At 41.2% G+C, this 21,179-nt stretch overlaps 1 protein-coding gene across 4 annotated transcripts in view; it reads right to left on the bottom strand.

Annotated features, from left to right (window-relative positions):
- Nucleotides 1-453: 453 nt before the first annotated feature.
- edil3a (EGF-like repeats and discoidin I-like domains 3a) overlaps nt 454-21,179 on the bottom strand; it is a 162,193-nt gene continuing 141,467 nt past the window's right edge. For all 4 annotated transcript variants that reach the window (XM_010877132.4, XM_010877135.5, XM_010877134.5 and 1 more), the window contains 2 exons: nt 12,315-12,470; nt 454-851 (listed from right to left, as the gene is read on the bottom strand). In XM_010877132.4, the coding sequence (XP_010875434.1) occupies nt 702-851; nt 12,315-12,470 (306 nt within the window). In that variant the 3' untranslated portion in view covers nt 454-701. The remainder of the gene's footprint in view (nt 852-12,314; nt 12,471-21,179) is intronic.

The following is a 21,179-nucleotide window of genomic DNA, read 5'->3' on the forward strand; positions in this document are numbered from 1 at the left end:
CCTAAAACAAAGCAATGGCTTTTAGGGAAGAGGGTTTAAATGATTTGTCATAATATACATTTAATATCATAATTTATGCACCATGCAATTATTTAGTGTTTTACATATAATACAACAGCATTGGTATTGATTTGGAGTCACGTTACTATGTCAGTGTTATAATCAAAAGTAAAAATATATTTGCAACTTTAGCATTTAGATGTGATTGTTTTATGATTCCTTGAATAGTTCAGCTATGAGTTTAAGTGGAGTTAATAATGTCCAATGAAGCATGGTAGACATGTTTCATGTTGTCTGTGTTAAAAAGTGACACTGTACAGTAACTTCCATTGCAATAAGTTTTAACCACAATGTGATTTCCCTTCCCACTCCCACCCCGATCAAATATGTTACACAAGTTCATTCCAAACATGATGGAAAATATCTTGAGAGCAATAAAAATACATTGACCACAAAAAAAAAAAAAAAAAATTCAAAGGGACAAAAGAAGAACAAGGGCAGGTTTAAATCATGGTACAAAAAAAGAAACAGAAAGGAAGAACAGCAACCCACCACTACCAAACACGTATTCTTGAAAAATCCATTGGAAATTGATTTCTTTTTACAGGTTGCACAGTTTATATTGAAATACTGGATCTGGGATCGACGATTCAGTATTAAAGAGAGGGAGAGAGGGTCGAGGCAGGGGGGTTCAGGGGTGGTCACTCTTCCTCTGTGCAGCCCAGTAACTCCGCACGTAAGGTGATCCTCCCGTACCACGACCACGGAAGAATCCGAACAAATCGGGCGTAGACGGGTGGATCCATGACGTTCTTTCTGTGCGTGTCATTGTCAAAGTTTCCTTGGAACACCTGGGGAAAGAAGGTCCGCAGGAATGAGATTAAGCGAATGGTGACACTGAACACCCGCACAGATCTCAGCCAGCTAGTTTATTGCGCGTGAGCCTCATTATGAAGAGGGACCGAACGGGATCAGAGTTTCAATGTTTTATTGGTCACATCGCAGATTATACGTAGCAGATGTTGTGGCAGGTGTAGCGAAATGCTTTGTATGGGATAGAAAGAACAAAGGCTTGAACACGCTAAATACAGATTTATTTTCAAATACGTGTTGTGTAGGCCACATCATTCTGGCCACGACATTTCCAGGATGACATTCCCAGAGGTGTGATCGAGACCTGTCCTTTTCGTGCATGAAAAACACAAAGCAGTGTTGTCGGCAAGCTTTGGTCATTTGCCTCACAGCCAACCATCTTTTAGTACAGTTGCGTCCAACACCAATCAACAAACAGGCTGAACCACGGCCCAGATGTTATTATCAATCTCTCCACTGATATGTAGTTAAGCGAGCGAGAATAAAATATTCAAATATAAACAACCATAACGGACGTATTGGGATGCATAAAGTGTTGTCGATACCCATAAGCCTTAGTGTCTCAGTGTGGTTAATCAACAGGAAAATGAAATGGAATATGGGAGAAATGTACCTTCCGGGACAGCTTCATTGAAGGGCATGATCATTTCAATTAAACAGGCGTGATTATGACTATTTAATTGGGATTTAATGGAAATCATAATTATGTGAAATGTAAAACCAGTGGGCCGGAGTGCTGGACCCCTACAGGTGCTGAAGACAATGGCCTGCTCAGACACTGCATAATGGCCTGCTCAGACACTACATGCATCAACCAATGGCCTGCTCAGACACTACATGCATCAACCAATGGCCTGCTCAGACACTGCATACATCAACCAATGGCCTGCTTCTTTTCACAATGCACACTTAACCAGTGGGACATACTGCTTCTTTTCACAATGCACACTTAACCAGAAAGACACACTGCTTCTTTTCACAATGCACGCTTAACCAGTGGGACATACTGCTTCTTTTCACAATGCACACTTAACCAGTAAGACAACCAAACCAATGTGTCAGTGGAAATCGGAGAAGGATAGAGAACACATCCATATCCATATATACATTGGATTTCCAATGATGACGTCTGTGAGAATACTTACAGAACCATTGAGGGCTTAAAGAAGTCAACCTGTTATCGGCTGATACCTGAATCCAGCAGGGTCATAAGTCATGAGAATGACCCAGAGGTTGTCAGAAGAAAACAGAGAATAAGGGCTTCTATCATTTTTATGCAGCAAACTCCACTCACTGTTGATGTCTACTGTAATGCAACCTTTTGGCCACTAGAGACCTCTATTCTACTCTGTTCTGCTGAAATACTGTTCAGCTGCTGACCTTAGATTGCTTTCAGGCTCACAACCTTCCCCAAAGAGTCTCGAGAATGCAGTGCGTGAAGGAATGCCCAACCCTTTCTTTTGTATTTAAATGTTTTGAATAAGTACAGGTTCTGTAATTCTACCATAACTAAATAGATTTGGACTTTCGTGCAAATATCCCATTGACATCTACACCTTTGATTTATGACTATTAGTGTGTTTTGTGCCAAGGATTTGCCAAATAAGACCAACCATAATAACGTGATTCCAGACATGGTTACCCAAGAGAGAAATGCCCCCACAGAAACAGTGGGAGTGGTGAGGCCTATGGCGGGACGCATGGAAAATATAGTATAACAAATAAAGTATTAAATACCATAACGAGATGCATACTGTATACAGAATAATACTGGACATTATTCTCAGAACGATTGTTATGAATATACCATTCTGTAAGAATACACAATAATACAGCACTGTGTTTACATTCAGAGGGTAGCGGGTTTCTGTATTATAGTTCTGTATGTACATTTGCCAACCTATTTTACCACTTAGAAAATATGCACTCAAAACATTTTGTCATTAACAACTAGTAATATCTATGGTAATTTGGATTTCGTACAATATCATAGTAGTTATAATCAAGGTAATCTAGGTTCTGTACATGATATATGTAAAAAATTTGAAGGCAGCTACTGTACTGTATATCTTGGCATATGGTCCATCATTCTGGTCTTAATCACTGATATGCCCCCTGATGCACTCCCATTGTATTAAAAATGTGTTATTATCTCCAGATAAACCTATGGCGGTTTTAAGAAATAAAAAGAAAAAGAACGCAATTTGATTAGAAGCTACACAATCACAAAGAGGTCATTTCTGCAATTTAACCAAGAAGCATTTTCTGGTACTATCTTAAGTTGACACTACAGGTGATTTGTGTTAAAATGGTCCTGGCTTTCTTTCAAACTGATGACTCAAACATGTGAGGCAACCACTGTGTAATACTTGTCTTCTGGTCTCAACAGTGCAATCACATTAGCACAGGATAGGTTATGACTGTTTCCCCCCAACTTGGCTCCCCAATCATTTTACACCCCAACTGCCCTTGATAGCCTCAGCATTAGTTAATAAAGGATTAGAGACATATCTCAATTAGCTTTTTTTTTTTGCTTTAATGTTTGACTAAAAGTTCCACAGCTGAAATATAAAATGCTGATAAGTCAATCAACTTAATTAGCACGGATATCAAATTGAATCAAGGTTGACTGTGAGAAAAACTATTAGGTCCTTTTGTAGGAAGTCTGTTTGCTCAGAGTTAGCTACGTGCCTTGACACCTAAAAACACACAGAGTGACAGTGTGTAATGAAAGGGCAGAACTAGTACTGATGATAACACATTTTCATGCCTATGAGTCAGATTTTGTGGAAATGTGGTTCCACATTATTGTAAATCGGCTGGCCTACATGTGTGAACGTTCAATATATAAAAGATGCTAAACGAGATTTTGTTTAGCATCTTTTATAGAGTGAAAAGTATTCATAATATATTGTGTCAAAAGCAAATCAAAATGAGTTATTTCCACCACTGATCAAAACTAAAAAAGTCCATAATGTTGAAGTGATAAATAAAATCGAAACACTTTACCAAATGAATAACAAACACAAAACAGGAAATAATTGATAACATAACTATTCACCCTTTTGGTCAATATTTGGTTTTGACACTGGCAGGAATCACAGCCATTGGGATAAGTCTTTACCAGCTTTGCACATCTGGACACAGAAATGTTTTGCTTTCCACATATTATCAATTGGATTGTGATTCAAGCTTTAACTAGGCAACTACACAAAATGTATCTTGTTCTTTTTAAGCCCCTTCAGTGTGGCTATGGATGTATGTTTGTGCTTATTGTCATGCAGGAAGATCTTTTCACAAGTCCCAGGTCTCTCGCAGACTTCAACAACATTCCTTCCAGGTATTCTCTGTACATTGCTGCATCCATTTTGCTCGATGCCGATGTAAAGGAAGCACGACCTAGAATCTTCTTCCACATGCCCTTCTGGTAAACTCTTCCAAATATATATTTTTTGGCATTTCAAAGGCCACTTTTGTGAAGCACCCAGTTTGTTGTTGCAGTATGCACAGTATCTCCCAGCGCAGTTGTGGGAAACTAACTCCTCTGGTGACCTCCATTACAGGTGCAGTTCTGGCTGGATACTCAGCTTCTGAGGACGGACTGTTCTAGACAGATTCAATGCCTTGAACATATTCTTATATCCTTCCCCTGATTGGTGCTTTTGAAAAACTTTATTCCAGACTTGCTTTAAATGTTCCTTTGTTTTCATGATGTCGTTTTTTGTTAGGACATTTACAAACTAACTGTGTATTTAACCTGACGTCAGTTCACCTTAATTGTACATGGGTAAAGTTGTACAAAGGGAGACTCCATTCAAGTAATTATATGACTTTCAAAGACAATTGGTTGTAGCACATTGCAAGTCATTCAAGTGACTCATTACAAAGGTGGGAAATACTTATGCAGATATACATTTTTTATATTTGTAGTTAATTTTGAACAGTTTTAATATTTTATTATTCAATACGAAATTATTGACTTTTGCAAAAACTCAGATAAAATCTGTTTGTTTTCATGTTGCAACACAATCAATTTAGAAAAGTCTACCGGGGAATATCCCCCCCACTCCCACCACCTGTGAAAAAAAAAGCACTTGTCTTAGATTTTTCTGGCACTGACTTTGCCAACTAACAGCTTCAATTAAGGAAAGTGTACTAACTATGATTGTCAGATGTTGGTTTTCCAAGACACCTTAAGAGGAATGCACTTAGTGTAAGTTGCTCTGGATAAAGGTGTCTGCTAAAGGACTAATATGTAAATGTAAAAATGGGATGAATACTTCTGAGAGCCCCTGTATGTACTCAAAATCTCCACCTTTTACAAAAGATAATTTTTTCTCCCTACAGTTAAATATTATAAATCATCCTCATGCTTTATTAATCATCGACAGCAGTCAACAACAATACATAATTGGTCATTTCTTGGTCATTCCTTTCACACTACAGCCTTCACTGCTAGACCAGGACCACTCTTCGGAATACCCAATTAAAAGAATATCTATCTCAGGATAATATCTCTTAGGATATTCAACCTGTTCACAAATTGAATGCACTTCTTAGGTTTGTACTTCCGTTTGTTTTTTTCACCTCCCTGGCTGAACCTCAACGCCGTGAAGCGGCACACTCATGAATGTAATTAATTACCCTCCTATGCCTTTTTAGAAAGACAGTAATTCAACATTGCTATGTCAAGTTGACAGTGTGCAGAGAAAGTCTTAATTCCATAGAGGGCATTTTGTTCTTTGGGTGTTAATGTGCCCCTTGTTAGGTCCTGGTAATATAATAGTATACTGGTATTCCACTGATGCAAAAAGCCTGAGTAACAAGTATCCCTTTCCAGATCATGAATCTGGCATTGTGAATGCAATAGATCGCTTCTGTCATTGCCAAAATAAGTGATCCATTATTTCTTAAAAATGACCGACTTAATATTGACATTGCTATGAATAACTTTTCTTCTCTCTGTGTCCAAGACCCACCTCTTAAAAACAAAGAACAGAGGTGACATTGAATCCGGTTCTCAGAGGTGAGAAGCATTTGAAAGCAGATTGAAATGACAGATAGAAAGAGCTTCAGTATTTGATCTATCACAGAAAAATCTTGGAGTGCAGGCTAAAAAACATTTTAGAGGTGGGCGCGGATCAAATCTTACAACTTTTCAAATTGATCTGTATCAACCTCAAATCTTTACTCGTGCTATTTACCGTAAAGCTGAATTGAAGATTTTGGACTTGGGAGATGAGAACCAGTGTATCAATTCCAGGAGTTTCTGCCACAACTGTAATGTGGTAGACAAAAGCTACAAAAGAGCAACAAAACAGGGATGCCAAATAGAACATAAAAGCAGCAGTTGATTGAAATGTGACAAGGATCTCTCCGGGGCTGTCCAGGGACTTCCACACAGACAGATATGTCTCTAAAACACAAAGGGTAGCAGGACCACTGAAAAAGAACAAACAGTGGAAAAAATAAGAAGATAGCGATAACAAGACCATGCGTCCTACTGACTTAACCTTGCCACTTTATCTATGGAAATTGTTCCCGGTGTTAAATGCACTATATACAATAAAATGTACAGTAGGAAGTGGATTCAATGTAAAACTGAGACCCAACCAGGTACAATAGAATTTTGAGTTGAGCTCAACTTTCGTTCAATGAATATTGAGAAAATCTTCAATACAAATTCAGGTTGCTTTACGGTTTAATGTTGAATCAACCTCAACGCTGGCTACCAAAGTGACACCCTGATCATCTCCTTCCCTTATTTCCAACCAGAATGTAGGTCTTGGAACTACAGGATGAAGACCTAGCAACAACTGGAACTATAAGTCACATGCAGTAAGGGTCTGAAGTATTTCTTCAGGTTCTTCGAAGGCATTTTGGCACACTACAACCTAAATAGTGTATTGCCATAACCAAGTGGGCAGGCTTGAAAACATCCCCCATATAAAGTATGTACTTTATATTTGAGTCATTTTGCTAATGCTCTTATCTAGCCTGACTTACATACATAACTCATGACGACAGGTGCCCCCGTGAGGTCCAACGTCCTCTCTCCCTCACTTGGACCACGGACACCTGTTGGTTTTACTTTCACCGGTGTTCCTGATTAAACTCTTCCTGTTTAAGTTCCTCCCTTCTCCGTGTGTCGCGGCCATTACGTGGTCCCCACACCATTGTAACATTGTCCTGCTCAGTTTCCTTGCCCTAGTTTCTGTTTTTATTGAAACTCCTTCGTTCTCCCTGCGCCTGTGTCCCGCCTATCAACCTGCAACGCAACAGGAGGTTAGGGGTTCAATTGGCTGGCCAAGAGGGCCAGATTGGAATTTTAACCCGGACACCTGCTTTTACAACACGTGATGGACCTCAGACAGTGAGAAAACCTGTTTAAACGTACTAGCCACATGGAGGGCAAATTTATCTAACACAGTATAGAGTTTATGAACAAAACCAGTACTACATGATGAATACTCCCAATGCTACAGTAACTCCACAGCTCAGCTACCCTTCTTAGACTCCTGAGGCAGGTGAGGTAGGGCGTCACCAGCCAGCCAGGATATTACAGAGCTCCACAGTAGAGATGTCTTTTTATCCCTGAAATAGAACAGCTGCAGACAAAAAATGATGTTGATATTTCTTGACTTCCTTTCAGCCTGTGCAGTTAGAGTTGTCAGTACTACCATAAAGTTAGGTATCCGAACGTATCACCCATTGTTTCTGTCAGAAAGGATACAAAGTCTGTTTTTTCGTTTGAATAATCTCTGATGAAATGCAGTCTGCAGTATGTGTTGCGGTGCTGTCCTAATGGTCATTTTAGTAGTTGTACTCTTCTTTACTACCGCTGGACAATCAGATCTCTTTTGACCCTTTCACCATAACGGCCTGACTAAACTACCCTGATATTGCCAACCTCCATCTCATTCTCCCTAACAGAGCTATTCAAGGCAGTTGCCTCTTGTTCCTCAACACAATTACAAGCTTTTTACATCTTAGTAACTATATCAGTTCTATCAAACAGTCTGCAGTCTACAGCGTAGGGCTATCTCCAACACATTTCACATCTCAGCTCCATCTGCAGATCGGAACGGTTGGATCAATGGAAGAAAGCAGAAGAATTTGCGAGTTCTTGTGTTTTTTCAACGTGGAAGTCCCTCCAGACCCACAAAGGCCAGACTCAGGTCAGGAGGGACTCCACATTGAAAAACATGAGAACTCACAAATTCTTCTCCTTCCTTCCATTGATCCAATGATTCACCTCGCAGACATCGACCGCTCCAGGAACCTTTCTTAGCTCATCAGCGTCAACTTCCTCTGGCACTTAAGAAACTACTTTAATGTTCTCTGCTCTGTATTGGAACGCATCGCAATGTATAATCATCAGATGGATTGAGGCCCACCACACCCCCTTTGTGGTCAACAGAAATAAAGACAAGACTCAGGCCTGGGGTGGTCTACAGGTCTAAGCCACTGCTCCCTGTACAAATGTCTGGGTGCAGCACGTGTTTGAATCTGTCCCACATCTCTCTCAGAAAAAACATTCTCATAATATATTTTTTCTTATTACCATTGAAATACAGCTTTGCGGGTATGGCGCTAATAATGCTTCACTGTCCCAATAGTTATCAAGGGCATTATAATATATTATATATAAGCTTCCTTATACCCAGCAGTCCTTCCAGTTGTTGGATGTCTTCACACTGGTGGGGTTCTGACAATAATTACGTCACATTACTTTTCAAGTGTGTTTTGAGAAGATGCGTGTTTTCATAACAAAAAGGCATGGCGGCTCATTGAATGTGCCCTAGTAGCGGCGATAAGATGGTGGGGTTTATCAGCAAAATAAATGTACACGCTTATGGCATCCAACTGTGACGGGATTGGGAATTTGTTCATCACAGCTGGTTGCCTTAAAATTTTTGTTCAATCCACATGATATTTTTTTAGTTTTTTTTACAGTGCATTCTTTCTCCCCCTTCTGCTTTAATCTAATGGCCAATGGTTACATACTGAACAGTCCATCTCCTTCTGTTTTTCAGTAAGCCTGAAGTTAAACCCAGCTGCCCTTTTCACCAACATTGATTTTACTAGCTGAGCCAGTCAAGGATGTACATTACTTGAGAATCTAAAGGGACTAAGGGGCTTGACCACTGGCAATCCTCCATTATTTAACTACCGCAGAGGCCAAGGGCGCGGGTCCCCGAGTCCTAGCAGACTGACCTACTGTAGCCAGTGGCAAGCTAGGTTGACGCCAAGGCAATCTTGGCTCAACCCTGTTTCATTGGAAAGATGATAGTGGGCCACCTGAGGAGCTAAGATCCGCTCAATCAAACTCACGTCTACGAGCCATCCACTTCTTCAAGCCGAGAGGCAATAACAGACCAAATCGCAGCTAATCTTGACCCATGGGTGTGTGTTTCAGACTCAGTAGCATACACAGCCCTGGCAATATCTTCTATAGGGGAGGAAAGGAGAGCTTTAAGTGGCAAAATCTTAAGCTATGACTGCATTTACTGACATCTAACATGCTGTTACCCTCTGACCTGAAGGGAAGTGGATGTTCCTTTGGCTAATTAACCCCTGGGCACCTAAGTGGAACCCCATTTAACATTAATCAATCACTTTTGCACTTGATTGCCCCAATCAGCACTCTCTGTAAATACTGGCAACTAGCAAACCCAGCGCAGTCTGCAAGTTCCGCAGTCGCTGCAGCTTGGAGCTATAAGCTCGATGTCTGCCCGATGTTTCGATGTCTGTTGTTAAAAGTGAGAGGTGTGGCGTGGTGGCAAGTCTGTTTGCATTAAATCCGTGTATCAGCGTGTCCGTGTTTCCTTGTATAAGTGCATTGTTCGATAGACACAGAGGACAAAAATGTACAGATTCTAAATATACGCAACATACAGTATAAATGAGTGACAGCCTGTGAGTCTGTGGCTATCTGTATTCTGATAGTGGCCTCACCACTCCCAATCTAGATCTAACTGCCTGCAGTATGTGCTACACAGGGGCTCAGAAGGGGAGAGACCTGAGGAGAATATTTACCAGGCTAAGGCACTGGGCCTGGACAGACATTTTGTCCGACCCCCACCTAGACACACACGGACAAACAAACTGCCTGTTTTGTCACACAGACACATGAACCTGCACAAAAACACACGTAAAAACGTACACGCATAAACACGCTCACTCTCTAACTCTGATTTTGTCTTGCAGTCATGCATGAATTCACAGACACACACACACACACACACACAGACACATATACTGGGTTCTTAGCCAGGCCCAACCTCCCCAAGCCTGTGGCGTGACAGGAAAAGCCTCTGGAGTCCGGCAGCCTAATATGTCCTCTAGCATTAATCCGCTGCTCCAGTCAACTGAGAGGTGGAAACACCTTGAGAAGCCATACATCTGGAAAGTTCCTCACAGCTCTGACCTGGGACACAATGATTACCATTCTTCCAGGTCTTTCTCTACAATATGCTCAACAATATGCTGTAGGACCTGAAAAATATTATGAGATTGACCTGACAAACATCCCATTGGGAACTAAAGACTGCCTGTTTTTGAACAAACAAATACATTTATCATGGGAGCATAGCATTGTCGCAGGTATTCTTTTCAATTTTTATTTGTTTTTCTGTTCAACACCTGTGAAGTCTCTAAAGATTATAGGACATAATTGGATAGTTTAATAGGATTTTTTGTTGTGAAATTGACATTTTATTGAAATAATATTTATTTCGTATGTAGCATATTACTGTGTATTAGGAATTCTTAGTCGGCACTCTACTTATGGAAACAATTTCAGTGGGGGAACTATAGACAAAACACAAAACGTTTTTGACAGCGTTTTTGATATATTCTCGGCCTTGTCAGGCTTGCCAAATGTTTGAAAGCCTTCCAGTTTGCAAAATTAAGATTGCTGGGCTGACAATCAGTCAGTAAGCAATGGCCCACATCCACAGACAATCCACTGAAATGAGAAACTCCTCAAGAAGGGGGGGCAGCAGGGGGGCCAAGTGTTCCAAGAACACGGGCCGCTAAACAAAAGTTTACGGGTTCTAATCCAAAGCCGACAAGGTGAAAGAACATGTCGTTCTGTCCCTGAACAAGAACGCTAACCTTGACTGCTCTCAGGCCATTGCTATGAATAAGAGTCTGTTCTAAGCATGGGGAACTGGTAGAATGCCAGGCTTCTGATCCGTGGATGGAGTTGTTCAGGCATGGGTTGCTACAACTTCAGCTCACAGGCACACGATGATGTGCATTTGTGTGGCTATTGGTAATGGCGAGTGTCATGAGAAGGCACAAAGAGACAGTTTCTGTTTGAGCACCCTTCCTTGTGTATGGAAGCCTGCTGCAACAAGTATCTCTGGTAATTGTGCAAATTTGGCAAATGTTTCTGGGAATGTATTTCACTGTGGCCGGTCCTTTGAGTCTCCTCGTGTTCATCCTCACATTGGTATTCTGACATTTTATGACTAAACAAAATGAGGTCTGCTGTTCAGGAAGTATATAAGACCGATGTAGGTTCATAAACGGTTCGCCCAATCTAGCCAGTGACAATTGTGTGGAGTTTGTCAAATCATTCAGAACCTACCAACATTATAAGGATCTGCTGTCGATACACCAAAAAAAAAAACACAGAAGCATGTAGCATCCTTCATTCTTACAATGTATAAAGTTATTTAGACTCAGAGCACGAAACTCTGGTGTAAAAAAAAATCCAGAGATCTGTGTGTGTGAGTGTGTTTCCTCTCAGGTTTGCCCCATTCGGTTCATTGTAAGTACCTGAGCAGCAGTGCCAGGAAGTGGTTATCTTTAAACAACACAGCGAGAGTAGCAGAGTAAACAGGGCCGCCACTAAAACAACAGGCTCAGCAGAGGGTTGCTCTTCTGATAGCAGGGGGCTGTCACTGCCGCTTTCCCTTTTGCCGGCTGGCGTGAGCAATTGGAATGGACTCCGTAAACACGATTTGGGCAACATGCCGACCAGGACTGCTAGACAATGAGCCCTTATCTGATCCCGGTGCCGAGACAAGAGACAGAGACAGGCTTTTGCAAGCTGTGCTGGAGCCCAAGATAAGAAGATGCAGCGCTAACAGGGAAAGATGAGACCGGGTCGGAGCTGGACAACTAGAGGCTGCCCAGCACATTTATAAAGTCATTCAGTCAGTCACGTTTTGGTGCTGGATTTCTTTGGTTTTTCATTTGTAGCATTTCTTCTTTCACTTCATTGTGCTTCGCTGACTGATTTAACATTGCATTCAGTGGGGTGCATAATAGACATTTACTTTTGGATGCATTTGGGAATATGGCCGTTGGCTGTTGAAATATTGTTATTCCTTACAGCTAGCAAGACCTCTGTGAAGGGAACTGTTGGCAATTTGCCATCAAATACTGTTCTGCATGTTATAACAAAGCATAGTGTGAAGACGGCTCACCTTGTCCTTCCTTTGTTTTTCATCTTGATATATTAGCCATCTCACTCCATCGTTGCTGTAGGCCACCTTGTAGGAGCCAACAAACTGGACATGGCCAAAGTCCTTGGCTCCCTGGGTGATGATGCCAGTGATTTTAGTGGGCACAAGCATGTCAACCTGGGAAGGAGGGAGAGAGAGAGAAGGGGAGAAACAGAGATATACTTTAACTCTATCAACATTCCAACCTCGGGTAAACAAAGGTGTCAGAGATGCTCAATTTCCTCCGTCCAATCAATCTGAGTCTTCTTATCTCCTGAGAGGATTTATAAAGACATTGTAAATGTTTGCAAGACGTCTACTTCCATTTTTCACAGTATGTCGGACAACAAGGCTAAGCCACAACCTCTTCTCAGCGGAACAGAAACTGATGGCCACAGCGGCTTCTCCGACCCAGGCAGCACCCATTTGGGTTAATTTTTAATGCGCTCTCATTTGTAGCTTGCACTTGACAGCACGACATGGTATGGGCACAAACAGTGTAGCTATTACCTTTTAATGGGTGCACGACGACATGCACACAATAATAACTTTATTGTGCATCGTCATGAATAATATGTTTTATTAAATACAACAATTTAAGTTATAATCCTGTTTACAAGGACGTGTCGGGAAAATCCTCCGGATTAATGCAATTGCCAATCCTTCCCCTAATCAGCATTTATGCGATTATGACCTCATGCGGACCAAGATAAGAAGAGTAATGTGTTAACATGCATTATGCCATTCTCTGCCTCCTGACTTGATAACAATCAGTTTAATATCATAAAATTAGGAATGTGCATATAAATGTGTCCATTTCCTGCCAAGGTGAAATGATGTTATTACTTTCAGGTGTTGCCTCTCAGTAGGGAGGAGGTTACTTTTAAATACCTGGTCTTTCTGTATGTCTGGCACACCCATTTTTTCTGACCAATGTAGCCTGCAGATGACCTAGCTCAATTGGAAAAGATTTGAATCATGCATGTGTGTTTGTTGTGCAAGTGCACATCAGTGCTGGCTCTTCCTAAACGCAATCACTACTTATTTTCTGTTTTTAATGGTTGTTTCACTCACTGACATCCACTCAATCAAACCGTGCTGTCGCATCTATCAGTACTTATACAGTGGGGAGAACAAGTATTTGACACACTGCCAATTTTGCAGGTTTTCCTACTTACAAGCATGCAGAGGTCTGTTATTTTTATCATAGGTACACTTCAACTGTGAGAGACGGAATCTAAAACAAAAATCCAGAAAATTACATTGTATGATTTTTAAATAATTAATTAGCATTATATTGCATGACATAAGGGATTTTCTGGATTTTTGTTTTAGATTCCGTCACTCACAGTTGAAGTGTACCTATGATAAAAATTACAGATCTCTACATGCTTTGTAAGTGTGAAAACCTGCAAAATCGGCAGTCTATGAAATACTTGTTCTCCCCACTGTAGATGGTTTTCCAGTAGACATAAGTCAGGTTTGTGCACGCAACTTGTAGGCAAAAGAACGCAAGAACCCAATGTGACTAGCCTGAAAAAAATAAATATATATTAAGATCTTTTCAATATGCTTAGACATTTGTGATGCATCCATATTACCATGTTACCGTTGACACTTGTTGTAACGCTAGTCAATACACCGAACCCTGTCGCAACGAAGTGAAACATAGCAGCTAATCTTGAGCAGATGGTGTCCAGACTCGACCGTCTTCAACATACCATGTCATATCAAGATATAAATTATAATTAGGAAGACTGTTGAGATGATGACATGATACCTAACTGAAACAGATTATGTTCTTTTGATGTCTTTGCAGGAACATATTGTTTGCATCCATCTGCTATAATTAGCTACTTCCTGACCAGGAGCTTGAGAAGGTATTGGTCGACGTGAATGGCGGTGACATATCCATTTCGGTGTAACCACTATGCAAAAATCAATGTAGCTGTTTTATAATTCAGTGACATGCAGTAATATTCAAGGGCTGATGTCAATAAGCTTATCTGTATTAGCACACGAGACCCGAACAGTGTTCCATCATTTCGTTGGGTCGTCGTAGGCTGCTAGGGGATAGAGTTCAGTGGAGCATCTGTCACAGTCTGGCAGTAATATTCTGAAAACACTGCGTGAAAAACTTTCTCTCACTGTCTCCCTCACTTTGCTCCATTCAGATTTAATGATACTAGTTAAATGATAAACCATTGATTCCTGTGCTAGCTTGGTGGTGTTTCTGTCTCCATGAAGAGCACACATCACACTCTCCAAGCAATGTTTATAAACACAGAGAGGAGTGTATATCAGTAGTATTACATCGTTCTTGCTCTCCAATGCTTTCTAGTGGAGCAGCTGAGTAGCTATCTTCCTGTCAGAGCTATAGTTAAGCAGATTAAAGAAGCAGATCCATATTTCTTAGTCAATAAGAGTCTCTATATCAAATCTTACTTAGGGACCTGAAAAGGCTTAGAAGAGCCCATATTCCTTCAGATCTTTTCTCATTCTTCCTGAACAGTCCGTTATTAAAAGCTAATGTTGAATTTAACTCCTGTATAATCAGAGAGAGATTGGACTGAAGATAATGGCTGACTGATGCAAAGCACTGAGATCACTGCTTCTGCTTGCCTTATTATAAAAAATAAAACCAAAATGTTCAATGCTGTCCAAAATCATTATAATGTTTATGCGTCAGCCGTTGTGTTTTAAGAATCTGTGCTTTGTTAATATTCTGCGATATTATTTAGTTGTACATTTTTAGGTTAGGCCTGGACATGCAATAAGGTGTACAGAATGCACAGACCCTCCGATTCGAGCCAGGTTCATCTGGCTTGCATCCCTTTATTTCTTCTCTATTAATTGTATGCTGAGTGAATTGCATTGCATCATTGCATCATCTTCCGCTTATCCGGGGCCGGGTCGCGGGGGCAGCAGTCTAAGCAGGGATGCCCAGACTTCCCTCTCCCCAGACACTTCCTCCAGCTCTTCCGGGGGGACACCGAGGCGTTCCCAGGCCAGCCGGGAGACATAGTCCCTCCAGCGTGTCCTAGGTCTTCCCCGGGGTCTCTTCCCGGTGGGACGGGACCGGAACACCTTCCCAGGAAGGCGTTCCGGAGGCATCCGAAACAAATGCCCAAGCCACCTCAGCTGACCCCTCTCGATGTGGAGGAGCAGCGGCTCTACTCTGAGCTCCTCCCGGGTGACCGAGCTTCTCACCCTATCTCTAAGGGATCGCCCAGCCACCCTGCGGAGAAAGCTCATTTCGGCCGCCTGTATCCGGGATCTTGTCCTTTCGGTCATGACCCAAAGCTGAGTGAATCATGTATGGAAATTGACATTGTCAAAAACAATAAATCATATGAATCTAAAGTCGAAAAACCTGAGAGAAATGTTGACAGCATGATATAAGATGTCTGACTGAGGAGCATAAAACAGTGCATTTAGGGCGATCAAGTGAGTTATCTTAGCATAGGAATTATGGGAATTTTCAGGTCATCTTTTATAATTTAGCATGAATAAGCATAGCTTTGCTTCAGTGGAGAAAAACAAACCACTGTGTGCGTATGGAATCCCTAATTGCCCAGGCTGCCTACCACCGAGCAGAAGGGGCGAAAATCAGGTAATGTTCAGGTCAAAATAAATAAATAATTTTATCAAAAGGCCTCAAAAAATATATTAATACATGGCTTAGGAATCAAACATTTTACAGCAGGCGCTGTTTTACAGCATAACCTGGTTACCGTGGCAGTTTGAAACACAAAGTATAAAAATACTCAGACTTCAAAGAACCAGAAGTCTGCTCTTTGTATGAATAACGTGAATGCAAAATATTTAATGACAGCTCTTCCTCACTCTGCACTAGGTTCAACTCTATAAGGTTTGGACAAAGAGGGAGTACAACCGCCCATAACTATTTGCGCAAATAATGGGATACGCTTCCCCATTCACTATGACTGGGAGTGTATGGTAGTGGCAGTTAGAAAACCATTGCCATCACAGATGGAAATAACTATCTGTAGGAAAACATATAATAAGTCGTTCACTGTCCTTCAATGATTTTGGGCTCACATTTTCAATGCTAATTAGGTGTGAAATTTCAAGAATGAACCTTGCTTCAAGAATGACTCTGGCTGACTTTTGTCATTGCAGTGAAATAACAGCGGCCAGAAAGAGAAGCCCAAAAGGCAAAAGAAAGAGAGATCTGAATTTACAACATCAGAGTCCAAGCAAAATCCTGATTAGTTTGGTCTTCTTGCACTTTGTATGTATCAGTATGAGCAGATACAGAGAGACTTCTCACACACTCTGTTCCCAAGACCGTTGCCTGACCATCCGATGGCATGATGTGACTATGCACGGCATCACAACGCTAGAAATCTCACTGCATTACAAACAAACACAATTCTCAAACACGCCTCAGTACAGTACGGCACGTAGTACACAAGCTCACATCAACACAACACAGTTGCTTCAGAGCGGGCCTTCGGTCCAATTTCAGGTAGCAAAAATCTGTATGCTTTCCTCAAAATATCCAGGTTTTCCAGAAATCCTGGTAAAAGGAGTTTGGATTTCCCCCTTTCACATATGATTCAAAGAATCTATAAGGGATTTTAGGGGGAAGTTGACAGATTTTTGCAACACTAGTCTTATTCAGCCCTCCCAAGTCCTGGCAGACTTGGTGGTGATTCCCCAGGGATTCATAGGGGTTTTCACTGGAGACAGCCGGTTGGATAAGGCTCTGGCATGGATCTCTGATACATAACAGAAAGCCATAGCTTGCCGTCAATCTTTATTTGTTTTTAAAGGACAGCGTTAGAGGATGTATAGAGTTAGCAGACATAGTTTGGGTCTGAAAACAAAATAAAAAAGATTTGCTCCCTGAGACATTTTTATTTTTTTTCATGTTACAGCAGCACTATACAATGAAGCTATACGTTTTTACTAAACAACCAAAACATGCCCATGTTTTCAGAGTTGAAATAAAAGATCCCAGATATTTTCCCTACACAAAACAGCATAGGTTTGTCTTGTGTACAAATGTCAATACATCCCTATTAGTGAGCAATTGTCCTAGGCCAAAATAATATATCCTCTTTACAGATACATATCAGGAAGCTGATCGAAAAGCATGATCATTAAACAGGTGCACATTGTGCAATGGATAATAAAAGGCCAACTTAAACATTTTCAATTTTGTCGCCTCTGAAATTTTTAGTGTGTGCAATTTGAATGTTGACTGTAGCAATGTCTAACAGAGATGTTTCCAGACACTGAAATGCCCATTTCTTTACCCCTAAGCACCCTCAAACATAATTAGGGTTTGGCAATATGTCCAACCGGAATCACAACCACAGACCACATGCATCCAGCCTGGGACCTACACAGCTGACTTCTTCTGCAGTATCATCTTTGACCAGCAAGATGGCAAGAGGAAATTATTTAACTTTGAGAGAGGATTCATTATTGGGGCACGGATGGCAGGAGCTTCAGTCACAAAGACAGCTCAACTGGCTGGTGTTCCAACAGGATCAATAACTGAAGTTATATCTGCATTTAGATCCATGGGACAGATGTCAGTTAATCGGGTTGGAAATGACGGTCTAAAGAGCACATTCGACCGGGATGCTCATGCATTACTGCAATATGTAAGGAAAAACAGAAGAACAACTCTTTCCCAGGTGACTGAGAATATCAGTGCAGGATGTGATAAGACTGTCAGTAAGAACAGTGTGTTGAGGACTAAACAGAGAGGGATAACATAGCAGGTATGCAGAACACCAGCCCCTAATGACAAAGGTTACATACACAGGAATGGTCAGTGAATGAAAAAAGTATTGGATCCCCTGCTGATTTTGTACGTTTGCCCATTTTCAATGCCCTGGCTGAGGGAAGGAGGTTCTCACCCAAAATTTGACGGTACATGGCCCTGTCCATCGTCCCTTTGTTGTGATGAAGTTGTCCTGTCCCCTTAGCAGAAAACCCCCCCAAAAGAGTAATGTTTCCACCTCCATGTTTGACGGTTAGGATGGTGTTCTTGGGGTCATAGGCAGCATTCCTCCTCCTCCAAACACAGCGAGTTGAGTTGATGCCAAATATCTCATCTGACCACAACACATTCACCCAGTTTTCCTCTGAATCATTCCGATGCTCATTGGCAAACTTCAGACGGGCCTGTACATGTGCTTTTTTTGAGCACCTTGCGGGCGCTGCAGGATTTCTGTCCTTCACGGCGTAGTGTGTTACCAATTGTTTTCTTGGTGACTATGGTCCCAGCTGCCTTGAGATCATTGATAAGATCCTCCCGTGTAGCTCTGGACTGATTCCTCACCGTTCTCATGACCACTGCATCTCCACGATGTGAGATCTTGCATGGAGCCCCAGACTGAGGGAGATTGACAGTTCTTTTGTGTTTCTTCCATTTGCGAATAATCGCACCAACTTGTCACCCTTTCACCAAGCTGCTTGGCGATGGTCTTGGAGCCAATTCCTGCCTTGTGTAGGTCTACAATCTTGTCCCTGACATCCTTGGACAGCACTTTGGTCTTGGCCATGGTGGAGAGTTTGGAATCTGATTGATTGATTGCTTCTGTGGACAGGTGTTTTTTATACAGGTAACAAGCTGAGATTAGGTGAACTCCCTTTAAGAGTGTGCTGCTAATCTCAGCTCGTTACCTGTATAAAAAACACCTGAGAGCCAGAAACCTTTCTGATTGAGAGGGGATCAAATAACTATTTCACTCATTAAAATGCAAATCAATTAATAAATATTTTGAAATGTGTTTCTCTGTTTCTCTGTTTTTTTGTTTTGTTATTCTGTTTCTCACAGTTCAAATAAACCTTACATTAAAATGATAGACTGATCATTTCTTGGCCACGGGGCAAATGTACAAAATCAGCAGGGGATCAAATAATTTTTTCCCCCTCACTGTATGTATGTATAACAATTATAGATTACAGCGTAAAGGGCTCCTACAGGACTGGGAAGCTGCTGCTTCAGGAAGATGTTGCTCATTACAAAAAGAGCAACATGTCAGTGTAGCTTGATTACCCTCTGAGCAAAGAACAGTTCAGAAGTAATCTCATTCTGGCCTACCAGTTGAGTCTGCCACAAAAAGAAGAGACAACTGGAAGGGGAACCTGTAATTGCTGTCACAGGTAGAGACAACCACCCTCTGGCACCGCCATCCTCTCAACACTTTGATGGCCCAAACCAAATTAAAGGGCAAGATAAGCTTGCTCAAGCCAAGCACCCCCTCCCAATACACTCAACTCTGCCGGACTCCCTGGGGGATTTGAGCCTATTCAGACTATGATAGTTGTATCTCTATGAATGACATTTGTGGCCAGATTTGTGTTAGACATGCATTTTTGCAATGGTGTAAAATCTGAATTGTGGCTCCTTACGTTGCCAAGTACTTGGGAATTCTTTACTGATACTCCTCGCAGATAATGAGGTCTAAAGCAGGGATGGGCACGGATATTTTTTTTACGTATATGTATTTTTTTGGTTGAAATAAATAGACTTTTATATTATTTTTCTAAATACTTTAAAAATTACAATATATATATATATATATTTTTTACATAAGACATTTTACATATACCATGACATAAAAGTTTAAAGTCGTTTTTAATAACATGAGCTCGTACGTGTTTGTTGTTTACGTTCCTCAATCAGTGGTAGTAGTGTAGTGGGGCCCAGTCAGTCAGAATCATGCAATATATAATTCTTAGCCTACTGTTAGCAAGTGGATGAAAGTCAACTCATTCAAGGGAAGATGGATTTACTGAATGAAGGTTACCTCCGGAAAAAAACATTTGGCCACAAAACGCTACGTAAAGTTCAGCTGTGGAATCGGAAGGCGGTTGAGAGTGCAGAAAAAGGTGAGTTAAGCAAATAGCATATAGCTGGCTATCTTAGATAACTAGCTTCTCTAGACTCTTCCATCCAATAATCTCAATGTTGTGTGTTGATAAATATTGTCTTCTAGTTCTGTAGTTTTGCGTGTCAACCACACGGCTTACTCCAGACAGCTTTTTTGTCACAGGAACGGTCATTGAGCCGATGTTAGATGAGAACAACAACCTGCCCTTCGCGCGTTATGTAACATGCATTCTAGTTAACCGAATACTATTTGAATAACAACACATACTATTCGGAGAGTAAAATATGGTGCAATGCACATCCCAAGTCTAAAGATGATGTCTTTCTCAGTGTGTTTTAGAGTGTAATGTCCAGCTAATTAGGTCTTAAGATGTCTTGCGCAGTGTGCTTTAGAGTGTAATGCTCCGAAACAATTCTACTATCCCGAGCAACAGCACTTGTTCAACGGAGAGAGCGCACTACGTTGGTAACCAGGGTAAAAGAAAACGTGAGTTGATATGCCTTCCAGGTCAGAGGTCTGGCCAAAGTGCTGATTGTGCATGTGTTTCGCCTCACCGCAAAGAGAGAGTAAATTGTTGCTGGTTTTTACATTTTAAGGCAATACTTTTTCTTTTGGCCTTCCTCAGGTGAATGAATGAAGACATAAACAAAACCTGCCATAATCATCAAACCCCTGCATTCTGCCTCCCATACCCAATGTTCAGCTTCATCAGTGCCTGGCCTGTCTTCCCTAACAGCGGAAGGAAAAACACAAACAAAATGATTTATTCCAGAAAATTAATTTGGTACAATTAATTAGAGCTGCCCCTTTAACACCTGGTGGTGCTGGAGCTCCTAGCAAGGTGCTAAGGGGCATCACATGCATGTGTTTCTGACAGACAAAGAGGGAGTGCTGGAGAAAAGGGGAAAAAAAAGAAGAAAAAACTGAAAGAAACTCGCTCCTCTGCTCATTAAGATGAGAGCCAGGC

This window comes from Esox lucius, chromosome 13 (assembly GCF_011004845.1).
Source record: "Esox lucius isolate fEsoLuc1 chromosome 13, fEsoLuc1.pri, whole genome shotgun sequence".
In the NCBI taxonomy this organism is placed as follows: domain Eukaryota; kingdom Metazoa; phylum Chordata; class Actinopteri; order Esociformes; family Esocidae; genus Esox; species Esox lucius.